The sequence below is a fragment of the Gorilla gorilla genome, chromosome 13 (genome assembly GCF_029281585.2).
Source record: "Gorilla gorilla gorilla isolate KB3781 chromosome 13, NHGRI_mGorGor1-v2.1_pri, whole genome shotgun sequence".
NCBI classification, from domain to species: Eukaryota; Metazoa; Chordata; class Mammalia; order Primates; family Hominidae; genus Gorilla; species Gorilla gorilla.
This window is the reverse complement of record NC_073237.2, coordinates 116,904,786-116,928,621: the sequence shown is the minus strand read 5'-3', so window position 1 is coordinate 116,928,621 and position 23,836 is coordinate 116,904,786. Positions and strand designations below refer to the sequence as shown.

Sequence of the window (23,836 nt, the reverse complement as noted above, 5' to 3'; positions counted from 1 at the left end):
GCCACTGCACTCCAACCTAGGTGACAGAGAGAGACTCTTGTCTCAAAAAAAAAGAGACAATACCACCATCTAGGTATGCAGACCAGAATACTTCCCTAGATATAAAAATTTAAAAATTGATGACTTCATGGAGGAAAGATGCCATACTGTCTTGAGACTGTGAATGGGCTGGCAAGTGGAGCATAATCACAGGGTCAGCAGCAGCCAGGATCAGCACAGACCATTCCTGGTCAATAGTGAGTGGAGAACATAGGCCTTGAGACAGCAGTATGGGTGGGTTGGAGAAGATCTCTTCCCTTTAGTGCCTTGGTGTTGCCTTCACTCTACGTGATTTTTAACTCTATCCTGTGTTTCCTGCTTGCTAAGTGCAAGGCTCTGCCAGGTGCTTTAGCTCATTTAGTTGTCACAGCACCCCTGTGAGGGAATTGACTTTATCCTCATTTTGTAGATGAGCCAACACTGGACAAAGATGTTAAATAATTTTCCCAAGGTCACACAGTGCAAAAGTAGCAGCTCTGGTAGTTTAGTCTGTTTCTGCTGGCCCGAGAGCTCTTGCTCTTAGCTCTTGCTGTCTTGGGTGGAAAGATGAATTGGTAGGGTGAGCCTCAGCTTTGGAGGCCCAGGTTCTTGTGAGCCATTGAAATGGATAGCCAGAGTTAGGTGTACTTTGCTTAGATTTCAGTTGAGGTGGGGCGGGTTGGAGTTGCCCTGATTCCTTTTTATGTTGTTGGTTTTTCTTCCCTTTTAGATGAAACTTCAGGCTAGGCAAGGCTTTTGACAGAGAGTGGGAGTAGGAGGAAGCCAGAATGACTGACCAGTAGCTCCTGCAAAATTTTTCCTGCCGCTAAGCTGGGGCCCTTCTCTAGTTTCAGAAAGCACCACCCTGTAGTCGTGTTGAGATGTTTCCCATTTCAGATGGCTGCACTTCCACAGTAACACATGGCTTCCAAGGGCTGGAATGTGGCAAAAACAGCCTTGCATTAGCTTTCTTTTGAGCATTAGGTTTCCAAGTCATATTTCTTGGATTTTATATTTTGGGTATTTATTCCTACTGTATTGTAAGCTGTTTTCAGTTTTTCCACCTCAAGTTTTGTTTTTTTTTTTTCTTGTTTCTCTTAAGGGGAAAAGTACACATGAGAAAAACAATGTTTTAAAATCTTCGTTTTCTTTTTTTTTTTTTTTTTTTTGAGACAGAGTCTTGCTCTGTTGCCCAGGCTGGAGTGCAGTGGCCTGATCTCGGCTCACTGCAAGCTCTGCTTCCCAGATTCATGCCCTTCTCCTGCCTCAGCCTCCCGCTTAGCTAGGACTACAGGCACCTGCCACCATGCTTGGCTAATTTTTTGTATTTTTAGTAGAGACAGGGTTTCATCGTGTTAGCCAGATGGTCTCGATCTCCTGACCTCGTGATCCACCCGTCTCGGCCTCCCAAAGTGCTAGGATTACAGGCGTGAGCCACCGTGCCCGGCCTCAATGTTTTAAATTCTTATGTTTTACTAGCAGCTATATTAAACATTCTAATTAATTTCTTTTAATTCTTAGACTAGCTTTTTGAGGTGGTTATAATAATCCCTTTTTTATAGATGGAGGAACTGAGGCATGTAGGAAAAGTGAACTTTATTAAGGCCATACAGCTAGTAAAGTGGTCTGGATTGTATTTATTCATTAATTTGTTCACTCATTTAACAATTTGTTGAACGTCTACTGTGTTCTAGATACTTGTTAAAACCTTGGAGGAAACAGCCATGAAAGATTAAGTGGATTATATTCATGTAATAAACATGATAATAATAAACATGCAAAGAGATGAGACGTATACAGATTGTGAAAAATTCTAGCAAGAAAGTAAGAGCTATGTATTAGAGAGTGAGCTGGTTGGGTTCATAGAGATGGGGCCCACTTTAGATGGTGTAGTTGGAGAGGCCCTCCCCAAGGCAGTGACATTGGAGCTGAGGTGGAAGGGATGAGATCGAGCCACCCTGGCAGACGCGTCAGAAAGAGCTTTGTAGGCAGACAAGGGCTTGGCTTATTTCAGGACTGGAAAGGAGGCCAGTGAGGCTGGAATATTGTGAACAGGAGAAGATGATATCTGATGAGGTTGGAGAGGTGGACAGGGGCCAGATGATATAGCACTTTGTGGCTGTGGCAGGCAGTTTTATTCTAAGAATGATGGAAAAAAGAGCTAATAGAGGGTTTAACCAGGGAGTGATGTATACCAGATCGGTCTGAAGTCTAAGGGGGCTCTTATTACATCACACTGCCTTAAAGAAATTCTTTTTTTTTTTTTTTTTTTTTTGAGACGGAGTCTCAGTCTGTCGCCAGGCTGGAGTGCAGTGGTGCGATCTCGGCTCACTGCAAGCTCCGCCTGCCAGGTTCAAGCCATTCTCCTGCCTCAGCCTCCGGAGTAGCTGGGACTACAGGTGCACACCAGTACACCCAGCTAAGTTTTGTATTTTTAATGGAGACAAGGTTTCACCATGTTGGCCAGGATGGTCTCGATCTCTTGACCTCATGATCTGCCTGCCTCGGCCTCCCAAAGTGCTGGGATTACAGGCGTGAGTCACCGTGCCCAGCCTAAAAATTTTTTAAAAAAGAATTTCTTGGCTGGGCATGGTGGCTCACGCCTGTAATCCCAGCACTTTGGGAGGCCGAGGTGGGCAAATCACCTGAGGTCAGGAGTTCGAGATCAGCCTGGCCAACATGGTGAAAACTCGTCTCTATTAAAACTACAAAAATTATCCAGGTGTGGTGGCGGGCACCTGTAATCCCAGCTGCTTGGGGGGCTGAAGCAGGGAGAATCGCTTGAACCCGGAAGGCGGAGGTTGCAGTGAGCCGAGATTGCACCACTGCACTCCAGCCTGGGTGACAGAGCGAGACTCTGTCTCAAAAAAAAAAAAAAAAAAAATTTTTTTTGACAGAGGGTCTCACTCTGTCACCCAGGTTGGAGTGCAGTAGCATGATCATGGCTTACTGTAGCTTCGACCTCCTGGCCTCAAGTGATCCTCCAGCCTCAGCCACTCGAGTAGCTGGGACTACAGGTGTGTGCCACTATACCCAGCTAATTTTTAAAAAATTTTTTGTAGAGAAGTGGTTTCGCCATGTTGTCCAGATTGGTCCTAAACTCCTGGGCTCAAATGAGCCTTCTGGCTCTGCCTACCAAAGTGTTGGGATTATAGGTGTGAGCCACCCTGCCTGGCCAAGAAATTCTTAAATGTGTCTGTCCATCTATTCTGCCAACCATTGGCTATTTAGTAACCATCTGTTGGTTTACAGTCTAGAGTGCCCAAGGTGGTTATGGGATGGGGGTGGGTAGAAAGCCGAGTATCCAGCTAGGACAATGCAGTATGGGCATTGCTCTGATAAAGTAGAGAGTGTGTGGAAACATGAAGAAGGATCCCCAGTCCAGCCTGGTAGTGGTATTCAGAGAAGACTGTGAGGAAAGTGGTACTAAGCAGAGAACTGAACTGGCCATGGTGGAAAAGATGGTGCTTGTATTTCATTTTATTCATTTGGGACTGTCTGTTGTTTGCTGTGACCTTCTAAAGGCATATTTTGCTTTGCCATATACAAAAATTTCTTTACCTATAAATAGGACAAATATTCTTTCAAGTGTTGTTAAGAATTTTAGCATTGTGTACAATGGGGGCATTCTAAGCAACCTACATAAATATTTTATTGGTAGCTGAGTAACAGAATAAGGTTTCTCTTTATAGGAAGCATCTGGCGGGGTAGTCGTTTTTTTGTTTGAATGAATGTTTTATGTGCTGTTTCCTTAAAAGGAGGTGCTAATGAACCTACCAGTTGTTTCTTGTGCTGTTCTTATTAACCACAAAATTGAAACCTTAAGTGTTAACAAGAGGGCCAAGGGTAGATAGTTTGAAGATATACTTAATGTGAAATATGCTTATCGTTTTCTTTTATTCAGTCATAAAATTGTATTTATGGGCCGGGTGTGGTGGGTCACACCTGTAATCCCAGCACTTTGGGAGGCTGAGGCGAGTGGATCGCCTGAGGTCAGGAGTTCAAGACCAGCCTGGCCAACATGGTGAAACCGCATCTCTACTAAAAATAAAAAAATTAGATGGGTGTGGTGACACCTGCCTGTAATCCCAGCTACTTGGGAGACTGAGGCAGGAGAATCGCTTGAACCCGGGAGGCGGAGGTTGCAGTGAGCTGAGATTGCAGCACTGCACTCGCACTGAGACAGAGCGAGACTCTGTCTCAAAAAAAAAAAAAAAAGTATTTACTAAAAAGAATATGATATGCTATTAAAAATTATTTTTTAAAAAGCTGAAAAAAATACGTGATGAGTGTTTATGTGTGAAGATGTACTAGCGTCCAAGTATAGCTTTTCACATTTTGCCCTATTTCATTTTAGTTATTTTAAAAATCAGCTTTATTGAGATATAATTTACATAAAATAAAATGCACCAATTTTAGGTGTTGGATGAACTCTGACAGATGTATATTCCCTTGTAATCACTATTGTAATCTATATGTACGTATGTGTGGTTATAGTTTTTTATATGTGTGTGCAGTTCTTGGCACATGTAACGATCACCACAATCAGAATATAGAACAGTTCCGTAATACCAACAACTTCCCTTTTTTTTGCTTCTTTGTGGTCAAATCCTCTCTTCACCCCAAGCCTGTGGCAACTAATGCCCTGTTCTCTGTCCTTGTAATTTTGCTTTTCCCAGAATGTCGTATAAATGGAATCATACAGTATGTAATCTTTTCAGACTGTCTTCTTTGCCTCAGCATAATGTCTTTGAATTTTATTCACGTTGTGTGTTTCATAGTTGCTGAGCACTATTCTGTCATATGGATGTCTACTGTTTATCCATTCACCCTCTGAGGGACGTAAGAGTTTCTCCCAGCTTTTGGTGATTATTAATAAAGCTGCAGTAAACATTTATATACAGGTTTTTTGTGTGAACATAGGTTTTCATGTCTCTAGGATAAATACCTAGGAGTGGAATTGTTGAGTCACATGTTAAGTATAGTTTTTTTTGCAAGAAATTGCCAAACTATATCTAGAGTGTCTGTGCCATTTTGCATTCGCATCAGCAGAGTATGAGAACACCATTTATTCTACATCGGTACTTGGTATTATCGATTAAAAATTTTTATTTTACCAGGCACGGTGGCTCACATATTCCAGCACTTTGGGAGGCCCAGTCCTCTCATTTAACAGATATGGAAGCTGAGGTCCACAGAGAAGTGATCTGCTGGGCCAGGCAGGGTGGCTCACGCCTGTAATCCCAGCACTTTGAGAGGCCAAGGCGGGCGGATCACTTGAGGTCAGGAGTTCGAGACCAGCCTGGCCAACATGGTGAAACCTCGTCTCTATTTAAAAAAAAATACGAAAACTTAGCCAAGCGTGGTAGTACGTGCCTGTAATCCCAGCTACTCAGGAGTCTGAAGCAAGAGAATCACTTGAACCGGGGAGACGGAAGTTGCAGTGAGCCAAGATCGTGCCAAGCCTGGGCAATAAAGCGAGACTCTGTGTACCCACCGCCGCCCCCCCCCCAAAAAAATTTAGCCATTCTAATAGGTGTGTACGGTATCTCATTTTTTGTAGGGACAGGGTCTTGATTCTTTTTTTATATCTGTTTCTCCACTGAGACTTTCTATCTTTCCATTCATTTCAAGATTGTTGTCTTATGTCTTAGTACATGATTTTGCATGTTGCAAACGTTTTAGTCACTTGACTTTAAACGTTTCATATTTTGAGGCTGAGCGTCGTGACTCACGCCTGTAATCCCAGCACTCTGGGAGGCTGAGGTGGGAGAATCACCCGAGGTCAGGAGTTTGAGACCATCCTGGCCAACATGGTGAACCCTGTCTCTACTAAAAGTACAAAAATTAGCCGGGCATGGTGGCACATGCCTGTAGTCCCAGCTACTCGGGAAGCTGAGGCAGGAGAATGGCTTGAACCCGGGAGGTGGAGGTTGCAGTGTGCCAAGATTACGACATTGCACTCCAGCCTGGGTGACAGAGTGAGACTCCGTCTCAACAACAACAACAACAAAAAAAACAAAAAGTTTCACATTTTGAAATCGTCAAATTCATTTATTTTCTTCTCTCAAAAACCTATGAGATTGATTTTATTATCCGTTTTAAAGTTGAGGAAACTGAGGCTCAAAGAAGTAGCATGTCTAGGTTGCATCATAAAAGAGAGTTAAGATTGAATTTAATATTGTCTCCAAAGCCACTAATCTTTCTGCCTTACCATTGAAAACTGAGCTTGAACAGTGACTTTGAGAATGGAAAGAGAACAACAGATGCATGAACTATAATGTGGATAGACACACTGCATTTAGTAAATATCATCAGCACTCGCTTCACAATTCAGAGTCTCAAAAAAAGATTGCATTTATCTATTATTTAAATTTATTTCATTTATGGGAAATTTATATGGTACAAATATACAGTGTACTTCTTTATGCCTACTATCATATCAAGTAAATAATTATGTATTCATATCCCCTGCCCTTTTAAAAAATAGTAACCTATCTATATAATGTTCCATACTATAGTGTTTTTATTTAACAATGTATCTTGGACTTAATTTCCTATGAGTGCACAATGTGGTCTCTCATTCTTCTTTATGGTTCTATCATATTCTATTGAGTTAACATACTATAATTTACTTAACCATGGGTGAATTGACTTTTAATAATTCATATTAACTGTAGACTAGTAGACTATTTGACTTTAAAAACTTTAAAAAATGAGGCCAAGTGTGATGGCTTGCACCTATAATCCCAGCACTTTGGGAGGCTTAGGTGAGAGGATTCCTTGAGCCTAGGAGTTTGAGGCTGCAGTGAGCTGCGATTATACCACTTCATTCCAACCTGGGTGATAGAGCAAGACATCATCTTTAAAAAATAAAAAAATAAATAAACTTTAAAAGAATTGTAACATACATGCAGGCATACCCACAAATCATATGTGAACAGTTTAATGAATTATCAAAAAAGGAGCATACCCTATAACCATCACCAAAGCCGAGACATGGTACATTATCAGTGCCCTAGAAGTTTGCTTTGTGGCTCATTCCAAGCACTATGCACTTTTCCTCCCCAAAGGTAACCATCATCCTGGACTAATTTAAAGTCCCTTCCTAGCTTGTGTTTCTGTCACTCTCTTTATAACAGGGTAACGAGAGGAATTTTTTTCCCACAAAGGCAGAGACTTAAAAATGTATGAAACAGAGAGGGAGAAACTGGGGATGTTGGTAGGATTTTGGAGAACATTTAGCTATTTAAACATGGTGATAGAAACATACTAGGAATTGCTTTACTGTATAGGCTAATATCTGTTCTTGAAGTTAAGTTAGACTGCACAGAAAAGTTTACTGGATGAACCAAACCAAAAAAAAATCAGGAATTTTCTCTATAGGCAGTGAGGCTGAATTGACAGATCATAGTTACTGGAGTCAGACAGCAGTATAGGAATCCCAGCTCTTCCCCTACTGGCGTGATCTTTGATCATGTATATAGCAGAGGCAGTACTTTTGCAGTGTTACTTTAAGAATTGAGATATTGTATATAAATTGTCTAGCTTGGTGCTTGTTTACATGGTAGGTTCTCAGTAAATATACTTTTTCTTAATATATTATTTTTTCCCCCAACTTTTTATTGTGACAGATTTCAAGCGTATGAAAAGGTGCAAAATAGCACAGTGAACAACCATGTATATTCATCTAGATTCACCAGTTAATGTTTTCTGTATTTGCTTTATCTCTTTTTTTCCTGTCTCTACTCATTTAATTGCAGATGTCATGACACAGCACTCTTTTTTTTTTTAAAATTATACTTTAAGTTTTAGGGTACATGTGCACAATGTGCAGGTTCGTTACGTACGTATACATGTGCCATGTTGGTGTGCTGCACCCATTAACTCATCATTTAACATTAGGTATATCTCCTAATGCTATCCCTCCCCCCTCCCCCCACCCCACAACAGGCCCTGGTGTGTGATGTTCCCCTTCCTGTGTCCAAGTGTTCTCATTGTTCAATTCCCACCTATGAGTGAGAACGTGTGGTGTTTGGTTTTTTATCCTTGCGATAGTTTGCTGAGAATGATGGTTTCCAGCTTCATCCATGTCCCTACAAAGGACATGAACTCATCATTTTTTATGGCTGCATAGTATTCCATGGTGTATATGTGCCACATTTTCTTAATCCAGTCTATCGTTGTTGGACATTTGGGTTGGTTCCAAGTCTTTGCTATTGTGAATAGTGCTGCAATGAACATACGTGTGCGTGTGTCTTTATAGCAGCATGATTTATAATCCTTTGGGTATATACCGAGTAATGGGATTGCTGGGTCAAATGGTATTTCTAGTTCTAGATCCCTGAGGAGTCGCCACACTGACTTCCACAATGGTTGAACTAGTTTACAGTCCCACCAACAGTGTAAAAGTGTTCCTATTTCTCCACATCCTCTCCAGCACCTGTTGTTTCCTGACTTTTTAATGATTGCCATTGTAACTGGTGTGAGATGGTATCTCATTGTGGTTTTGATTTGCATTTATCTGATGGCCAGTGATGATGAGCATTTTTTCATGTGTCTTTTGGCTGCATAAATGTCTTCTTTTGAGAAGTGTCTGTTCATATCCTTTGCCCACTTTTTGATGGGGTTGTTTGTTTTTTTCTTGTAGATTTGTTTGAGTTCATTGTAGATTCTGGATATTAGCCCTTTGTCAGATGAGTAGATTGCAAACATTTTCTTCCATTCTGTAGGTTGCCTGTTCACTCTGATGGTAGTTTCTTTTGCACACAGCACTCTTAAGTACATTAGCATGTGTCTCTTTCTTAGGACATTTTCCTGTAAAATCATATTATTACCTAATATAAAATTGTTATTCAAGTTTCTCCAGGTATCATCATATGGTTGTTGTTGTAAAAAATTCAAGATTCTGTTGTACTTAGTAGTCATGCCTCTTCAACCTCCTTTTATTTAGAAGAGTTCACCAAACATTTTTGCCTTAGGATTGCCGTTAAGATTTTTGAAGAGTTCAGTTCTGTTGTTTTGCAGAATGTTCTTCAACTTAGATTTATCTGGTAGACTCCTCTTGATTAGATACAGGTTAAAGGTTATAGACAGAAGCACTTTGGATGGAATTATTTGCTCTCATTGATTTATTTCAGGAGGAAAATAATGTTAGTTTATCCCTTCAGTGGTGATAAGAGATGAATTTTTTTGGTCAAGATGGTGTTCGCAAGTTTTCTAAATTGTAAGGTTACCTTTTCCTTTTGTAATTAATAAGCCATTTGTGGGTGATATGTTATGACTGTCTGAATATTATGTTCTGTAGTGATCTTTCATCTAATGCTTTTAGTGCTGCTGATTCTTACCTTAATCAATCATTACTATAAAGGTTGTAAAATAGTGATTTTCTGTTCCTTGTATTCTACATTTATTAACTGGATTTCTTTTGAAAAGAAGAGATTCTTCTTTTCCTTTTCTTCTTATTATCAGTGTGGAGTTTTGAATTCTTTCTTTATTCAGTCATTATTCATTCCTGTCATTATTCATTTTAATGCTCAAATTGTACTAACTTTGGCTAGTGGGAACCACTTAATTCTTCTGGGTTAGTAGAATGGTAGCAAAAATAAGCTTTCTCTAGTATTTAACATTTGAATCAGTTTTGTAGCCTCGTAATCCATAGCGACTAAGGTATGTACTATCTGTTGGACTCTCTGTCTTTTGTTTGCTTTTGATGACCCTTCTGTGATATTTTTCAGCAAATCACTGAATTGAAGAAAGAAAACTTTAACTTAAAGCTCCGCATCTATTTCCTTGAGGAAAGAATGCAACAGGAATTTCATGGCCCCACTGAACATATCTACAAAACTGTGAGTGGCCCATTTCTCATTACTGTCCCTTGTGTCTTTTCTCATTGTCATTTCAAGCAGAAATTTGATTAATATTTGTTCTTAGAGTTAGCATGAATAGAGATGCTTTCATTTAATCTGAATTGATTATGGGGAGCATAAAGATATTAGGATGACTTTAATATTAAGCAAAGGGGTACATGATTAATTTTAAGAAAGTCTTTCACTGTCTTTTAAAAATCAGAATTCAGATTCACTACTTTTTACCTCAATTAAGTTTTTATAATTGTGTGTTCTTTAGAAACAGGCAGTGGAATGGTGGAATGGTTTTGGAGTTGAATTCTACTGTTACCAGCTAACTTGTGTAACTTAGGCAAGTCAGTTTAGCTTTTGGGGCTTGCTTCCAGAATTAAGTGATAATCCCTTTGTCATAGGGTTATTTGTTTGAATTAAAATGAGAAAACAGATGAAAAGCTCCAGCACACAGTCAGTGCTTGACAATTATCGTCTTCTTGAGGCTTCCTTTGGCAGCCCAAAGTTAGGATTGTCAGTTTTTCTGTGATAGGACTCTTCGGTATTCCTGTGTGCTTGCCTGTAACTGTCAGAAGAAAAGCCTATCCTCATTTGAAGTCTTGACCTGCAGGTCTTTGTCTGAAAACAAACCTTGGTTCTGAAAACTGAAAAAAGAACTTGGCTTTCTTGAAAAGACAGGAGTACAAACAATATTTCAGTGCCTGTTTCTTGGCTTTTTCTAGTAGATTAGCCCTTGGCCTGGGAATTATTCTGACTTTTCTCCTCTGAAGTTTGCACCAGTGGAAACTTTTGAAGGAGGAAAAAGAACTCTCCTTGAGTTTCAGCAGATGAACTTAAATTGACTTGTCTTGAAGAGGGATTGTGCTGTACTTCTGAGCCTTTTCAAGAATTGAAAAGCTTCTTTGTCCCTTATGAAAGTTTTTTTCTTCACTCTGGGAGTGGAAAGACAATGAGGATGTCCCCTTTTCTGGAAGGGAGTAGTGATGCAATCACAATTTTAAAGGAAAACCAATAGCCTAAAGCAGTTTATGTGTGAGTATGGTGGTCATGCGTCTAGAACCTCTTGGGTGATAGGAATACAAAACGTGTCTATTGCCACCTCTATCAGGCACTGTCTTGGGCATCTGTACATTTGCATCTTATTGTAATTCTCATGACAGTCCTATGCCGTGGAGTTTATCTTCATGTTACAGGGGAAGAAACTGAGGCTTATAGATGAGTAAGCCACCTGATGTCATATAGCTACTACGTGAGGTGGATTTTGAGCCCAGGTCTTCCAACCTCATTGTACTATACCACTTCAATTGTCTGACTAGATGACTTGATTTCATTGCCCCTTTCTTCAGTGTAAGTTTTTGGGTAGGTGCACATGGTTTAGAATTCAAAAAGCCTAAGAGATATACACTGAAAACACTCTTCCACCCTTGTGTCCTGGTCCTCTAGATCTAATAAATATTGATTGCTTATGCAGAGGAATTTTATGTATATATAGTATAAGCAAGCGTGTGTTTGTGTGTGTGTATGTGTATAAACCCTCTTTTTACATAAATGCAAGCATGTTCTGTTCTGCACCTTATATTTTTCACTTAATGATATCTTTCTTTCTCTTTTTTTTTTGAGACAGAGTCTCTGTCTGTTGCCCAGGCTGGAGTGCAGTGGCACAATCTTGGCTTACTGCAACCTCTGCCTCCCAGGTTCAAGCAATTCCTGTCCTCAGCCTCCTGATTAGCTGGGATTACATGTGCACGCCAGCATGCCTGGCTAATTTTTGTACTTTTGGTAGAGATGGGGTTTCCCCATGTTCTCCAGGCTGGTCTCAAACTCCTGGCCTCAAGTGATCCACCTGCCTTGGCCTCCCAAAGTGCTTGGATTATAGGCGTGAGGCACTGCGCCTCACCTTACTTAATGATATCTTTCTTTAATAGTAGTTTAAGAATGAATTTCTTTATTCTTTTTGTTTTTAAGACAGTATCTCACTCTGTCACCGAGCTGGAGTGTAGTGGTGTGATCATAGCTCATTGCAACCTTGAACTCTTTGGCTGAAGGTATCCTCCCACCTCAGTCTCCTGAGTAGTTGGGACTACAGGCATGCACCACCACACCTGGCATTTTTAAATTTTTGCTTTTTATAGAGATGGGGTCTTGCTCTGTTGCCCAAGGCTGGTCTTGAACTTCTAGCCTCAAACCATCCTCCTGCCTTGGCTTCCCAAAGTGTTGGGACTTACAGGTGTGAGCCATTGCACTAAGATGCCTTTTTAAATAGTTTCATAATATTCCATTTTACTCTTTGAAGGTGCCCTGACTTTTGGTTTGGAAATTACAATTATGTATATAAGTTTATAACTTGAGATATTGGGCTTGAGAAAAATAGCCGAATGGACATGTTAGTATTCATTCTTTTAAATGTATTAAATTGGAGTGCCTGTTGGTTCATCAGAAAGTGAAGCACGTAGAGTATATTATATCACTTCATAAATAGAAGCTCTCCACCCTTCTGAGAGCTGGAAAAAGAATCCTCTGTTTGAAGGATGTTTCTGCATTTTTCACAAAATTACACTTGAAGATATTATACACTGTCACCCAGTGTCCTTTTTGCAAAGATCACTTTCTTCAAGAAAAAGTTCTGCCTCATAGATGACTTCTTTAATTCTTGTTGTTTGACAGTGAAGAAGATAACCTATTTTGAGCCCTGTCTCCGAGGCTTTTCTCATTTGCTAGCTCATTTAGTCCTTAAGGCCCCCATGTCATGGGAGCTTTTATGTTTTGTTTTTGACACTTGAGGATTAGAAAGGAGAAGCATTGCTTTCTCACCCTGTGGACTTATATGTCTAAGGACAGTTAAAGTATTGTGCTTCTAGTTTTGTATTCCACGTTAGCATGTCTTGTTCACTTCAGTGTCTTCTGTGGTTGGTCCTTCACAGGTGCTTGGTAAGTTTCTCTGACGTGAAGGAGTGAGTAAGTGAGGAGCCGCTGACTTTGTGGTCTCCTCCTGGTAGAGAGTAGAGACAGAATTTAAACCTATGTCCTTTTGTTCACACACCCATGACCTTACTGTCATGGCTGTACTTCTCAGCATGAAGTACTTGCTTCTCTAGGGCTGCTTGCCAGAAAGGAGGGAGGCATACCCTGTGAGACAGTAAATCTTACTGGAAATGATTTTTTTTTTTTTTTTTTGAGATGGAGTCTCGCTCTGTCGCCTAGGCTGGAGTGCAGTGGTGCAATCTTGGCTCACTGCAACCTCTGCCTCCTGGGTTCAAGCGATTCTTCTGCCTCAGCCTTCCAAATACCTGGGATTACAGGCATGCGCCACCACTCCTGGCTAATTTTTGTATTTTTAGCTGAGACAGTGTTTTGCCATGTTGGCCAGGCTGGTCTCGAACTCCTGACCTCAAGTGATCTGCCCACCTCAGCCTCCCAAACTGCTAGGGTTATAGGTGTGAACCACTGCGCCCGGCCTGGAAATATTTTTGTTTAAATAATACACATATGGCCGGATGCGGTGGCTCACGCCTGTAATCCCAGCACTTTGAGAGGCCAAGGCAGGCGGATCACTTGAGGTCAGGAGTTCAACACCAGCCTGGCCAACATGGCGAAACCCCCGTCTCAACTAAAAATACAAAAAATTAGCTGGGTGTGGTTGCAGGTGCCTACTATAATCCCAGCTACTCGGAGGCTGAGGCAGGAGGATTGCTTGAACCTGGGAGGTGGAGGTTGCAGTGAGCTGAGATCGCACCACTGCACTCCAGACTGGGTGACAAGAGCAAGACTTCATCTCAAAAAAACAAAAAAAACAAAAAACAAAAAACACGTGTATTATGGAGTAGAATATAAAATTGGCATGGATTATTAAAATAAAAGAGGAGCTATAAGCCCAGTGCTTTGGGAGGCTGAAGCAGGAGTATCATTTGAAGCCAGAAGTTCAAGACCAGCCTGTGCGATATAGCAAGACCCAATCTGTAAAACAAACAAACAAACGAAAAGACGGGTGTGGCAATGCACGCCTATAGTCCCAGATACTCAGGAGGTTGAGGTGGGAGGATCCCTTGAGCCCAGGAGTTTGAGGCCTGCAGTGAGCTATGATAGTACCACTGCACTCCAGGCTGGGCAACAGCAGAGCAAGACTCTGCCTCTAAATAAAAAAACAAAAAACCAAAAAAACAAAAGGGAGATTTCCAAGAAATTGTAGGTTTACAGCAGTCTTCCACAAACAATGCACCCAAACCCCCATCTACTATTTGAGTTCATCTAATATTCTGTCTGGGATACATTTGTAGATAAGTTTGAGAAGTCTGCCACTGTTCAGCTGTCTCATATTGAATTCCATTTGCCCTGGATTCTCACGTGAGTTATAAGCCCAAGGCTGTGTGCGACTCCCTTTGTTCCAGTCAGTTAAGAGGAAGACATTTGGTTGGAGAACACTGTGGTGCTCCTTATAGACAGCTTGCCCCATGTGGTTGTAGCTTTAAGTGAGAACCCTGAAATCTTATACTGAAATGACACACGCCATGATGTGGTCTCCTGTTTTCCATCCACATGTTTTATTTTTTTTTAAGCTGTAACACGTTCCCAGTGCTGCAGCCACCACATGCATGATTGTAAACAACCACCAGTAATTGCTTTGGAATGGGAAAAACACACCGCAGAATTGCTTGTAAATTCGCTTGGTGGAGGGCATACAATTTTTAAATCAGCCTTCCTTGTATGACATTTATGGCTTCATATTTGAATGCTCTGGCTGTTAGAAGCTTGGAGCATTTACATAATTGTTCCAAGTCTCACGAAATCCAGGTCTTTCTTTTGAGACCAACAGTGTTTAATAATTCCCTTTTCCCTGTGCCCTGAGGCTAATGAGGGTTTTTTGAATCTAACATCTGCCTATTACAAGCATCCTGTAGTCAGTCTGTGCTGGAAGCAGTTTCCCCATTGTTGACATTCATAGGTCCTCTATTTTACATTGTTTCTTTTCTTTCTTAATCTTGTTTTGTAGAACATTGAGCTCAAGGTGGAAGTAGAAAGTCTGAAGCGGGAACTCCAGGAGAGAGAGCAGCTGCTCATCAAAGCCTCGTGAGTACCATCATCCGTTGAAAGCTTGCAAGTCGCCCACACTGGGTTGGTCAGTGAAATAGAGCCGTATACTTTTCTAAGACAGTTGGTTTCCGTCTGGACTCTGAGGACTGCAAGGAGGTTTTTGTTTTTACTTAATTATTTACTTTTCAACAAGCTTTTAAGATATACCATGCTTATAGAAAAATGAACAGATCTTAAGTGTACAGTGTGAATGTTCACAAGCAAACACACCCGTGGAGCTACCATCCAGATCAGGAAACAGAACATGCCAGCCCCCCAGAAGCCCTCTTTGTGTTCTCAGAGCTCACCTTTCTCCCCTAAAGATAACTACCATTCTGACCACTGTTAGTTCTGTCTGTTTTTAAACTTTATATAAAAGGAATTATATAGTAGATTCTCTTTTGTGTCTGGCTTCTTTCCTCAACAATATATTTGTGAGATTGATCTATGTTGTTAATTATATCAGTAGTTCATTCTTACTGTTGTAAAAGCCTGGGGTGATTTGAAGGGGTCCTGGTGGGTGAGGCAGGGAGACAGAGGATGGGGCTTCAGCCATGGTAACTGTCTTTTTTTTTTTTCTTTAAGATCTGTTAAGTGTACTAGGGACCCTCATAATGTTATGCTTGAGAGAGGTTCTCCTCCTTAAAAAACATTTGAAAAGTAGTATTTTCATTTATTAAAATATTGAACAACAAGCACAGTTCAGCAAATACAGTCTGTGAATCAATTGATTATTCACTCATTCGTAAACATTTATTACATAGTAACTTGTGAAATACACAAGTATTTCAAATCTAACATCTGCCCGAAGATCTGAAAAGAGACAGCCCTCCACCCCTCTACTCCAAGAGCTCATCAGAGACTGGTGAGCTGCCCATCACACCTATGAAAAATAACACGCCAGGAAGGTACAGTGATGGAGGGTGTTGTGGGTAAAGTGGCGACACCAAAGTGTGCTAAGTTTTGTTCTGTGACAGTGGAATAAGACTTTCCAGGGTTGCCTCACCGAGGATCCTAGCCAGAAGCTTATGTGGAAATGCTTCATTTGTCCTGGCAATAGAGTTCCTGCTGGGTGTGGTAGGCCAGGACCATGGAGTTCTTGGTTTAGGGCATGGCTGCACTGCTCTGGGCCAGGCCAGTATAATTCCCTTAGTTGCCACAGGGTCCAGCAGCTGGAAACTGGCCTGCTGTTGGCTTTCAGCAGACTAGAGGATGCCAGGCCCAGGCTTCTTCTCTGGGTTATGCTGAACTTGCACACTTGGTATTTTCTGAATGAATGAGTGAATGAAGTAATAAATATCACCAGATCAACAAGTTGTTGTTATTGTTGTTGTTGTTTTTTGAAGTACATTATTTTCTGGGCAGGGAGGCAAATCTGCTTTATCAAGCTTGAAGATCAGTAATGGAATTTGGTCTGTTTCATACTCAGTGCCCTGCCTGCTACAGGTCTTGGCTTGGACTAGTTTTTAGTTAAGCTCATACACATGGAAACCTCAGCTCACAAAGGCTTGCATACACTCCTGAATAGCAACACATGGGATTGAGTATTTTGGAGGCTTGTGCACATGTTTATATGTGTATATTTCCCAAACTGCTCAGGCTTGTGTGGTCTGACTAGCTTTATTCGTTTATTCAGAAAATATTTATTAAGTGGCTCTTGTGTGCTGCAGTGGACTAGGTTCCTGGGGATATAGTGGTGATGCAAACATGTATGAGGCTCACATTCTAGTGGGAGTGATGGTGACAAAATACTTGGAGTAATATATAAACACAAGTTGGGGAAAGAGCTATGAGGAAAAATAAAGTGAGCTATGAGAATTTATAGGTAGGGGAGTAAATATATATTATTATTATTTTTTGAGACAGAGTTTTGCTCTGCCAGGCTGGAATGCAGTGGCATGATCTCGGCTCACTGCAACCTCCGCCTCCTGGGTCCAGGCGATTCTCCTGCCTCAGCCTCCTGAGTAGCTGGGATTACAGGCATGTGCCGCCATGCTCAGCTAACTTTTGTATTTTTAGTAGAGATGGGGTTTCACCATGTTGGCCAGGCTGGTCTCGAACCCCTGGCCTCTTGTGATCCGCCCACCTCAGCCTCCCAAAGTACTGGGATTACAGGGGTGAGCCGCTGCACCCAGCCAGGTAGGGGAGTGAATATATAGATGTGGCTATGTAGCCGGGAAGGTGTCCCTGAGGAGGTGGCATTTGAGATGAGATCTGAAAGATAAGTAGGAATTAACCAGTTGAATGGGTAGAGAAACTGTTCAAGGAGAAGAGAATGTATAGGTCTGAGGGAATATGAGAAGTCTAGAACACTAGAGATTTTGATCTTTATCTTAAAATCACATGGAAAGCAGTCGTGGGTTTTAAGCAAGTGACACAATCAGAGTTCTGTATTTGAAAAGGTCATTCTGGATGCTGGGTGGAAAGTGGATTGTGGAGAGAGCGTCAGTGAAAGCTGGGCGACCAGTCAGGAAGCTAGTCCAGTGGTTGAGGTGAGAGGTGAGTGACAGAGTAGCTGGGTGAATCAGACATTTGGGAAGCAGAATCAACAGGCCTTGGTGATGGATGGGAAGGGAGATGTCATGGATGATTCCTGTTTGGGGTTAAGGTCATGAGCTCTGTTTAAGAATGTTCGCAGTGACCCAGCTGCTCCAGCTTCCTCTCTACCAACTCTATTCCAAACACGGTTCATGGATGCTAAAATGTTCTTGCTTTTGCTGCTCTAACTCTGCCCCAGCAGACCTCCTCCCCTCTCATCTCCTCCAAGCCCAAATGCCTTCCATTGCTCAGCCCTTTGTAAAGCTTCAGATCTGGAACCGCGCATGGCTTCCTCTAGCCCACATCAGTTTCTTAATGGACTTCGCTGGTACAGAATGATAATACTCTATGTGTAACACTTTTTAGTTTATAAAACACTTTCCATTTACATTCCATCATTGTTCTGGGAGCTGGGAAAGTCTTGAGGAATACCCTCATTTCACAGAGGAGAGACTATAGGCCAGGAAAAGGGAAGGGCCATGACTCCCAGCCAGGAAGGTCACATCTGGTATTAGAACTTAAGTCCCTGACTTCTAGTTTAGCACTAGGTTCCATGTTCTTTTTAAATTTTTGTATGTAGATAATTGTACATTTGTATATACACAGTATCTGTGTATCTGTTCAATGATAGTATCTACCATGGAACTGCTAGGTGTACCCATCTCTTTTTTTTTTTTTTTTTTGAGATGGAGTCTCGCTCTGTTGCCCAGGCTGGAGTGCAATGGCACAATCTCGGCTCAGTACAACCCGGGTTCAAGTGATTCTTCTGCCTCAGCCTCCCGAGTAGCTGGGATTACAGGCATGCACCACAACGCTTGGCTAATTTTTGTATTTTTAGTAGAGACAGGGTTTCACGATGTTGGCCAGGCTGGTCTTGAACTCCTGACCTCAGGTGATCCCCCCTGCATTGGCCTCCCAAAGTGCTGGGATTACAAGCGTTAGCCACCATGCCTGCCTATGCTTTTCTCTTTAACCCTAGCTTCCTAGCACCCACCAGTATGTCTATGGTGGATACTTGTTGATGGAAAATATCTATGTTAATATAATACCCTCAACTCCCCTTTTCAGTTTTAGGATTTTTGTTGGGGCGTGGGGACAGGATATGACATCTGCCACAGGAAAATCCCCTGCTTTTTCCTGAAGAACCATAATTAGAATGAAAAGAATCCAGGGGAAATGTGGAGAATTAAAAAGGGTAGTGAGGCTGGCATTTATAGAATCTGGCTTTCTTGTATTGGGTGGAAAGCTAGATGAAACCAGTTTCTCTCAGCCTTTCCTCTTCTCAGGTCTTGCTGCCCACCTTGTGTGTTAGCCCAGATTCTGCAAGGAAAGAAAGGGTCGAGGGAGGGAGCTAACACTTATTGAGATCCTTCTTTGTTCCACATCCTGCGTCTGGCGCTTGACAGGCTTTATTGCATTTGATCAGTTATGTGGGCAGTCAGTATTCCCATTTGAGTGGAGAGAAAACCAAGGTTGGAGGAGTGGGGAAACATGTAGCGGCTGCTCTGCCTCCAGAGTGTGCTGTGCCTTGCTGTGAGATAAACATATTTGTTGGCTGGTTTTCCATTGTTATATTTATCAGTTACAATAAGGGGACATAAAAAACGAAAGCAGTCATATTGTTGCGAGTAAATTTTATCTCTGTAGCTTTAAAACACAAACAAAAATAATAATTCCATTAGTAGAGGAAAATTGTACCATACTACTGAGTATAAATTTTATTGCCACAGAAACTGTAAAACACAAAGATGATAAATGAAAAGTTGGAACATTTATTATTGGGAATATATTTTACTGGTATAACTAAAACTCAAACAAACTGAATAATAATAGTACTTGTTAAAAATTGTAATCAGCCTCTTGACAATGTATGTGATTTAGACAGCAAAACACAAAGGTTAGATCTGGGCTGATAGGAGGGAGACGGCCTATTTGCACTCTGGTGGGCAGGGTGGAGGGGTAAGGGAAAGGGTAGCAGAGATGAGCCGTTTTATAGAGGAGGCTCTATGAAGCCCCAGGCCTCAAACCTTGGTGAGTGGGTAGCAGAAATTCATTCCTGGAGAAATCCTGTAGCCAAGGCTCGGGAAGGAAGGGCTTCTCATCCAGAATTCTTTTGGCCGTGTATAATGCTCCTTAAGGAGTGATAGAAATGATTGTGAATCACTGTGAATTCAAGACAGTGATCCAAAAATGAGCCCCGGGAGTCGGGGGTGATGGCATTCAATGGTGTTAATCAGGAAATGGAAATAGGCGCCTTGGCTGTGGCCAGCGGAGACCCCAGCAGAGGGTAGCATGAGGCCTCTCACAGCAGCTCAGCAGGAGCCAGCGCTGTGTGGGCCTCAGAGGCCAAGGGCTAGTGTGCAGAGCACTCTGATCAGAGAGGAACAGGCCGACGTGTGTAAGCACATTAATTCTGAGAGGTAATCATCTCATTTTTCACATGAGGAAACTGAGGTGTGAGAGGTAATTTACTGAGGCTAGGTAATTCACCCAGAGTCACACTGAGGACGTAATAGAGTAAAAATTTAGAAGCAGATCTGTCCAGCTTCAGAGCCCATGTTCTTTCTTTCCAGTTGTTCACATTGAATTCCATTAAAATGATATGACACTGGGGCCTTCTGAAGCTTTATTGGTGAAAAGAAAAAAGATATTAATAAAGTCTTTATTTTCAGGCGACTCATGTTTGAGACTTGGACAACAAGTATGGCCCTCTTGACTTTCCATTGTTCTCAGTAAAAAATTCACATGGCTTGTACATATGAGTGATCACATGGCTCTCAGTTGGAAAAATTTTATATATCTTTAAAGTAGGGCATGGGAAGCTGGTGGTGAATAGATTTGTTCTGTTGCAGTTTTTCTGAGAAACCAGCCTTAGGTGGAAGCATTTCCTTTATTATTTTGCCTTCTGGAAACCTGCAATCATTTTAGAAATCTGACGAGGACTGCTCATACAGTCTTACAGAGTCATGTCCGACACTGTTTATCTTCTGGCATCGGTGGTTGTAGTCCTGTGTCTGATTTGGGCGTGCCGTTCCCACCACTGCCAGTCATGTGGAGAGAATATTCCATGGTGCTCTAGCAGTGTGTACTCTGTGTTTTATGTTAGAGTAACACGGAGTACGGGCTGCTTGTGTAACCTCCCCTTTTTATGCCCTGAGTGGTAGCTAGTGCGCAAACAGATTGATCCTGATGCATTTAAAATGCTTTTCTCTTCAGTTGGCAGAAGATGAAGTATACAGACTTCGTTGCATACTGCTCCCTTGCACGTTGGTTTGTCAGACCAGCTCTCTGCCCTCCTTGCACCACTGGTGGAAGTGTACTTTGTTGGAAGCCCCTTGCTGAGAAATTTTGCAATAGCTATCCAGAATCTTAGCGGTGGGCTTACCATGTGACCTAGCTATTCCCTTTCTAGAAATCAATTCTCAGGAGGTCACTGGATAGTAGACACACAAGGATGCTTTTATCATAACATTGCTTATTACAGTAAACAGTATCACCAACATTTATTGAATACTTACTTTGTACCAGGCACTGTTGTCAGAACTTTGAGTATCGTCAGATACAATGTGTTAAATGAGAAGCAATTTAAATGTTGTAAAAATAGAGAATTGATTTAGTAAACTATAGTACATTTCATACATTGAATTAATATGCAGCCTTTAAAAATGATGATGTAGACTTTTATTTATTGACACAAAAGAATGTTTATAGTATATTAAGTAATAAGATCAATTCACTGATGTGTACTAAATGGTTCTTTTTTGTAGAAAATGTCTGAAAGGCTATATGCTAAAATGTTGACTTAGTTATCCTGAGTAACAAGATTATGGATGATTCTTACTTTTTTCTTATCTGTGTTTTTAAATGATAAATATTAAGCTAAAGAAAAAGAAGCTCAGCACAGGTCTGTGGGAGAAATGACTAACAAATATTCCTTGTGTCTTTGGGGCTGTGAAATAACCATCAGACCATCACCCTTGCATGTTTTACCCCTGTACCCCTTTTTGCAGCAAAGCAGTTGAGAGCTTAGCTGAAGCAGGTGGCTCTGAAATCCAGCGGGTGAAAGAAGATGCTCGAAAGAAGGTGCAGCAGGTGGAAGATCTCCTAACCGAAAGAATACTCCTTTTAGAAAAGGCAAGTCTGGAAATCCTGAGGGCAGTGTATTTCTTATAGTGGGTTAATCATAGGCTGGCACAGTTTTGTTTCTTTTTTTATAAACCGTCAGTTTCAGCAGAAACAACAGCCACCCTTATTGAGCATCTCCTGGATTGTAGCCCCATTTCAGGCATTTTATATGTATAATTTATAACCCCTTTACCCACAAACTGGCCATTGTGGTCCTCATTTCTGTGTAAGATCCCTGAGATACAGAGAGAAGTACTAACTCGTTTAATAGGCTTAACCTAATACTAGTAGGTTTAATCCTGGGTTTAACTATTCGGATTTTAAAGCCCATGCTCTTCCTACAGCACCACTCTGCTTATTGTCTAGTTTAGCCCCATTATTTTAAAGATGTGGAAGCTGAGGGCCAGAGAAGGGAAATGACTTACCTAACATTAGTCAAGCCTGGAACCAGACTCTGACCTTTAGGCTACCACGTGTCCATCCAGCTCTGGTCCCTGGTATCCGGCTTCCCTCTAACCATCCTGCCGGTGCTCATGGAATGTCTTTTCTCTATTAGGCACTGCGTGCCACTTCTTCTATTTACTCTCAGTTAGGTATTTCCTGTCACTGTGATGGGAGTCAGGATGTTTCCTGGCTAAAAAATCCTGTCTCCTTGTCTATTTTAAGCTAGTATTAAGTAATACTATTTAATTCTTGGTCTTTGAAATCTTTTGTTTTATCACAGTTTCTCTACCTGAAACTCTGGTTCTTTTTAGATATGGAGAGAAATGGCACCAAAAGCACTTCTGGATACAAAGAGCAGGCACTGTATTTTGCAGTTTACAATTTTCCATTTATGATGTTCGTATCAGCCCTTAAATTGTCATCTTGGGGTTATATAGCTATTAGGCCCAAAATACCTGTGTTTTAAACAGGCTTGGAGAGGGTTAGAAACATAGTATAGGTCAGAAGTGGTAGAACTAGAACCACATGAAGGTTCTCCTGATCACAGATTCTGAATTTTAGCGAAAATGTAATTATGAGATCTAACTTACTGGTTCATTTGTTTTTCCCTGTAAGTGCTTTCCCATGTGTTGGAGTGACAGGTCTCTGCTCTGTCACTTACTAGCTTTATCACCTAGGATAAGGTATTTGCCTATCCTGAGCTTCTGCTTCGTCATCTGTAAAATGACAGTGATACCTGGTTTGCAGTGGTAATTGTAATAATAACTGTGGTATTAACAATTTATTGTGGGCTTACCATTTCATTGTGTGAGACATCCTTCTAAGCTCTTTATAGACAGGAAGGTAATCTTTTCAATAAACCTCTGTGAGGTGAATACTTCTGTCATCCTTTTTCATTCATTCTTTTTTTTTTTTTTAAACAGATGATGAAACAGGCACAGAGTGGCTAAGTCACTTGCTCAGGGTCACACAGGCAGTAAATATCAGGTAGTCTGGCTTCAGACCTGCATTCTAAACTGCTATACTCTACTGTCTTAGGATATAACTTTTTAGGGTTGGATGCAGATGGGAGATAATACGAATGAAGCTCCTTGCTCAGAGCCTGGCATTTAGTAAATAACAGGCTTTGTTGTTGTCTAAGAATATGATAAATGATTTTTTTCAGCTTTCATTGAGAGTGACAGGAAGCCCCTTGGGGAGATAGTGGTGGGGGCGGCACTGTGGAGGGCAAGGGCGGGGAGGAGGGAGCCAACATTTTTTTCTGAGCTTCCTGTGATGGAACAAGCATTTGATAGAGACTCATGGTAGCTCTTTGATGGGACGGTGGTTATCCCTATTTTATAGATTGGGAAGTTCAGGCTCAGAGAGGTTTAGCAACTACCTGAGGTCACACAGCAAGTATGTGGGAGAGCTGGGTTTTGAACCCAATTCTGTTTGATGTTTATCTTTGTGATGTAATTGGAGGCAGTTGGTGTGAGTAGTTGGAGATTCATATCTACTCCCAGGTCACTTTCATGACCACAAGGGCCTTTTTCCCTAACACAGACACTGCCTGCATGATTTAGATAATTTCCTCGTTGGCTTCTCTGACCTCTTGGGAAGAACATACAGTTGGTTTTTTTTTTTTTTTTCCCAACTGAATCACCTTGGAGATATAGAAAATGTACTTTAGAATTGTTCAGTCATTATCTTAAAAAAATAGGGCGGTGGGGGTGTGTAGGATGAATTTGTATGGAAATTATGGTGACTCTTTGGAATTTATGTATGTTTATTATTGGGAGGAG

At 41.3% G+C, this 23,836-nt stretch overlaps 1 protein-coding gene across 10 annotated transcripts in view; it reads left to right on the top strand.

The window, feature by feature from the left end:
* CDK5RAP2 (CDK5 regulatory subunit associated protein 2) overlaps positions 1-23,836 on the top strand; it is a 188,681-nt gene that overhangs the window by 19,711 nt on the left and 145,134 nt on the right. For all 10 annotated transcript variants that reach the window (XM_055351808.2, XM_019033869.4, XM_055351809.2 and 7 more), the window contains exons 4-6: positions 9,756-9,866; positions 14,866-14,942; positions 21,494-21,617. In XM_055351808.2, coding sequence (XP_055207783.2) covers positions 9,756-9,866; positions 14,866-14,942; positions 21,494-21,617 — 312 coding nt within the window. The remainder of the gene's footprint in view (positions 1-9,755; positions 9,867-14,865; positions 14,943-21,493; positions 21,618-23,836) is intronic.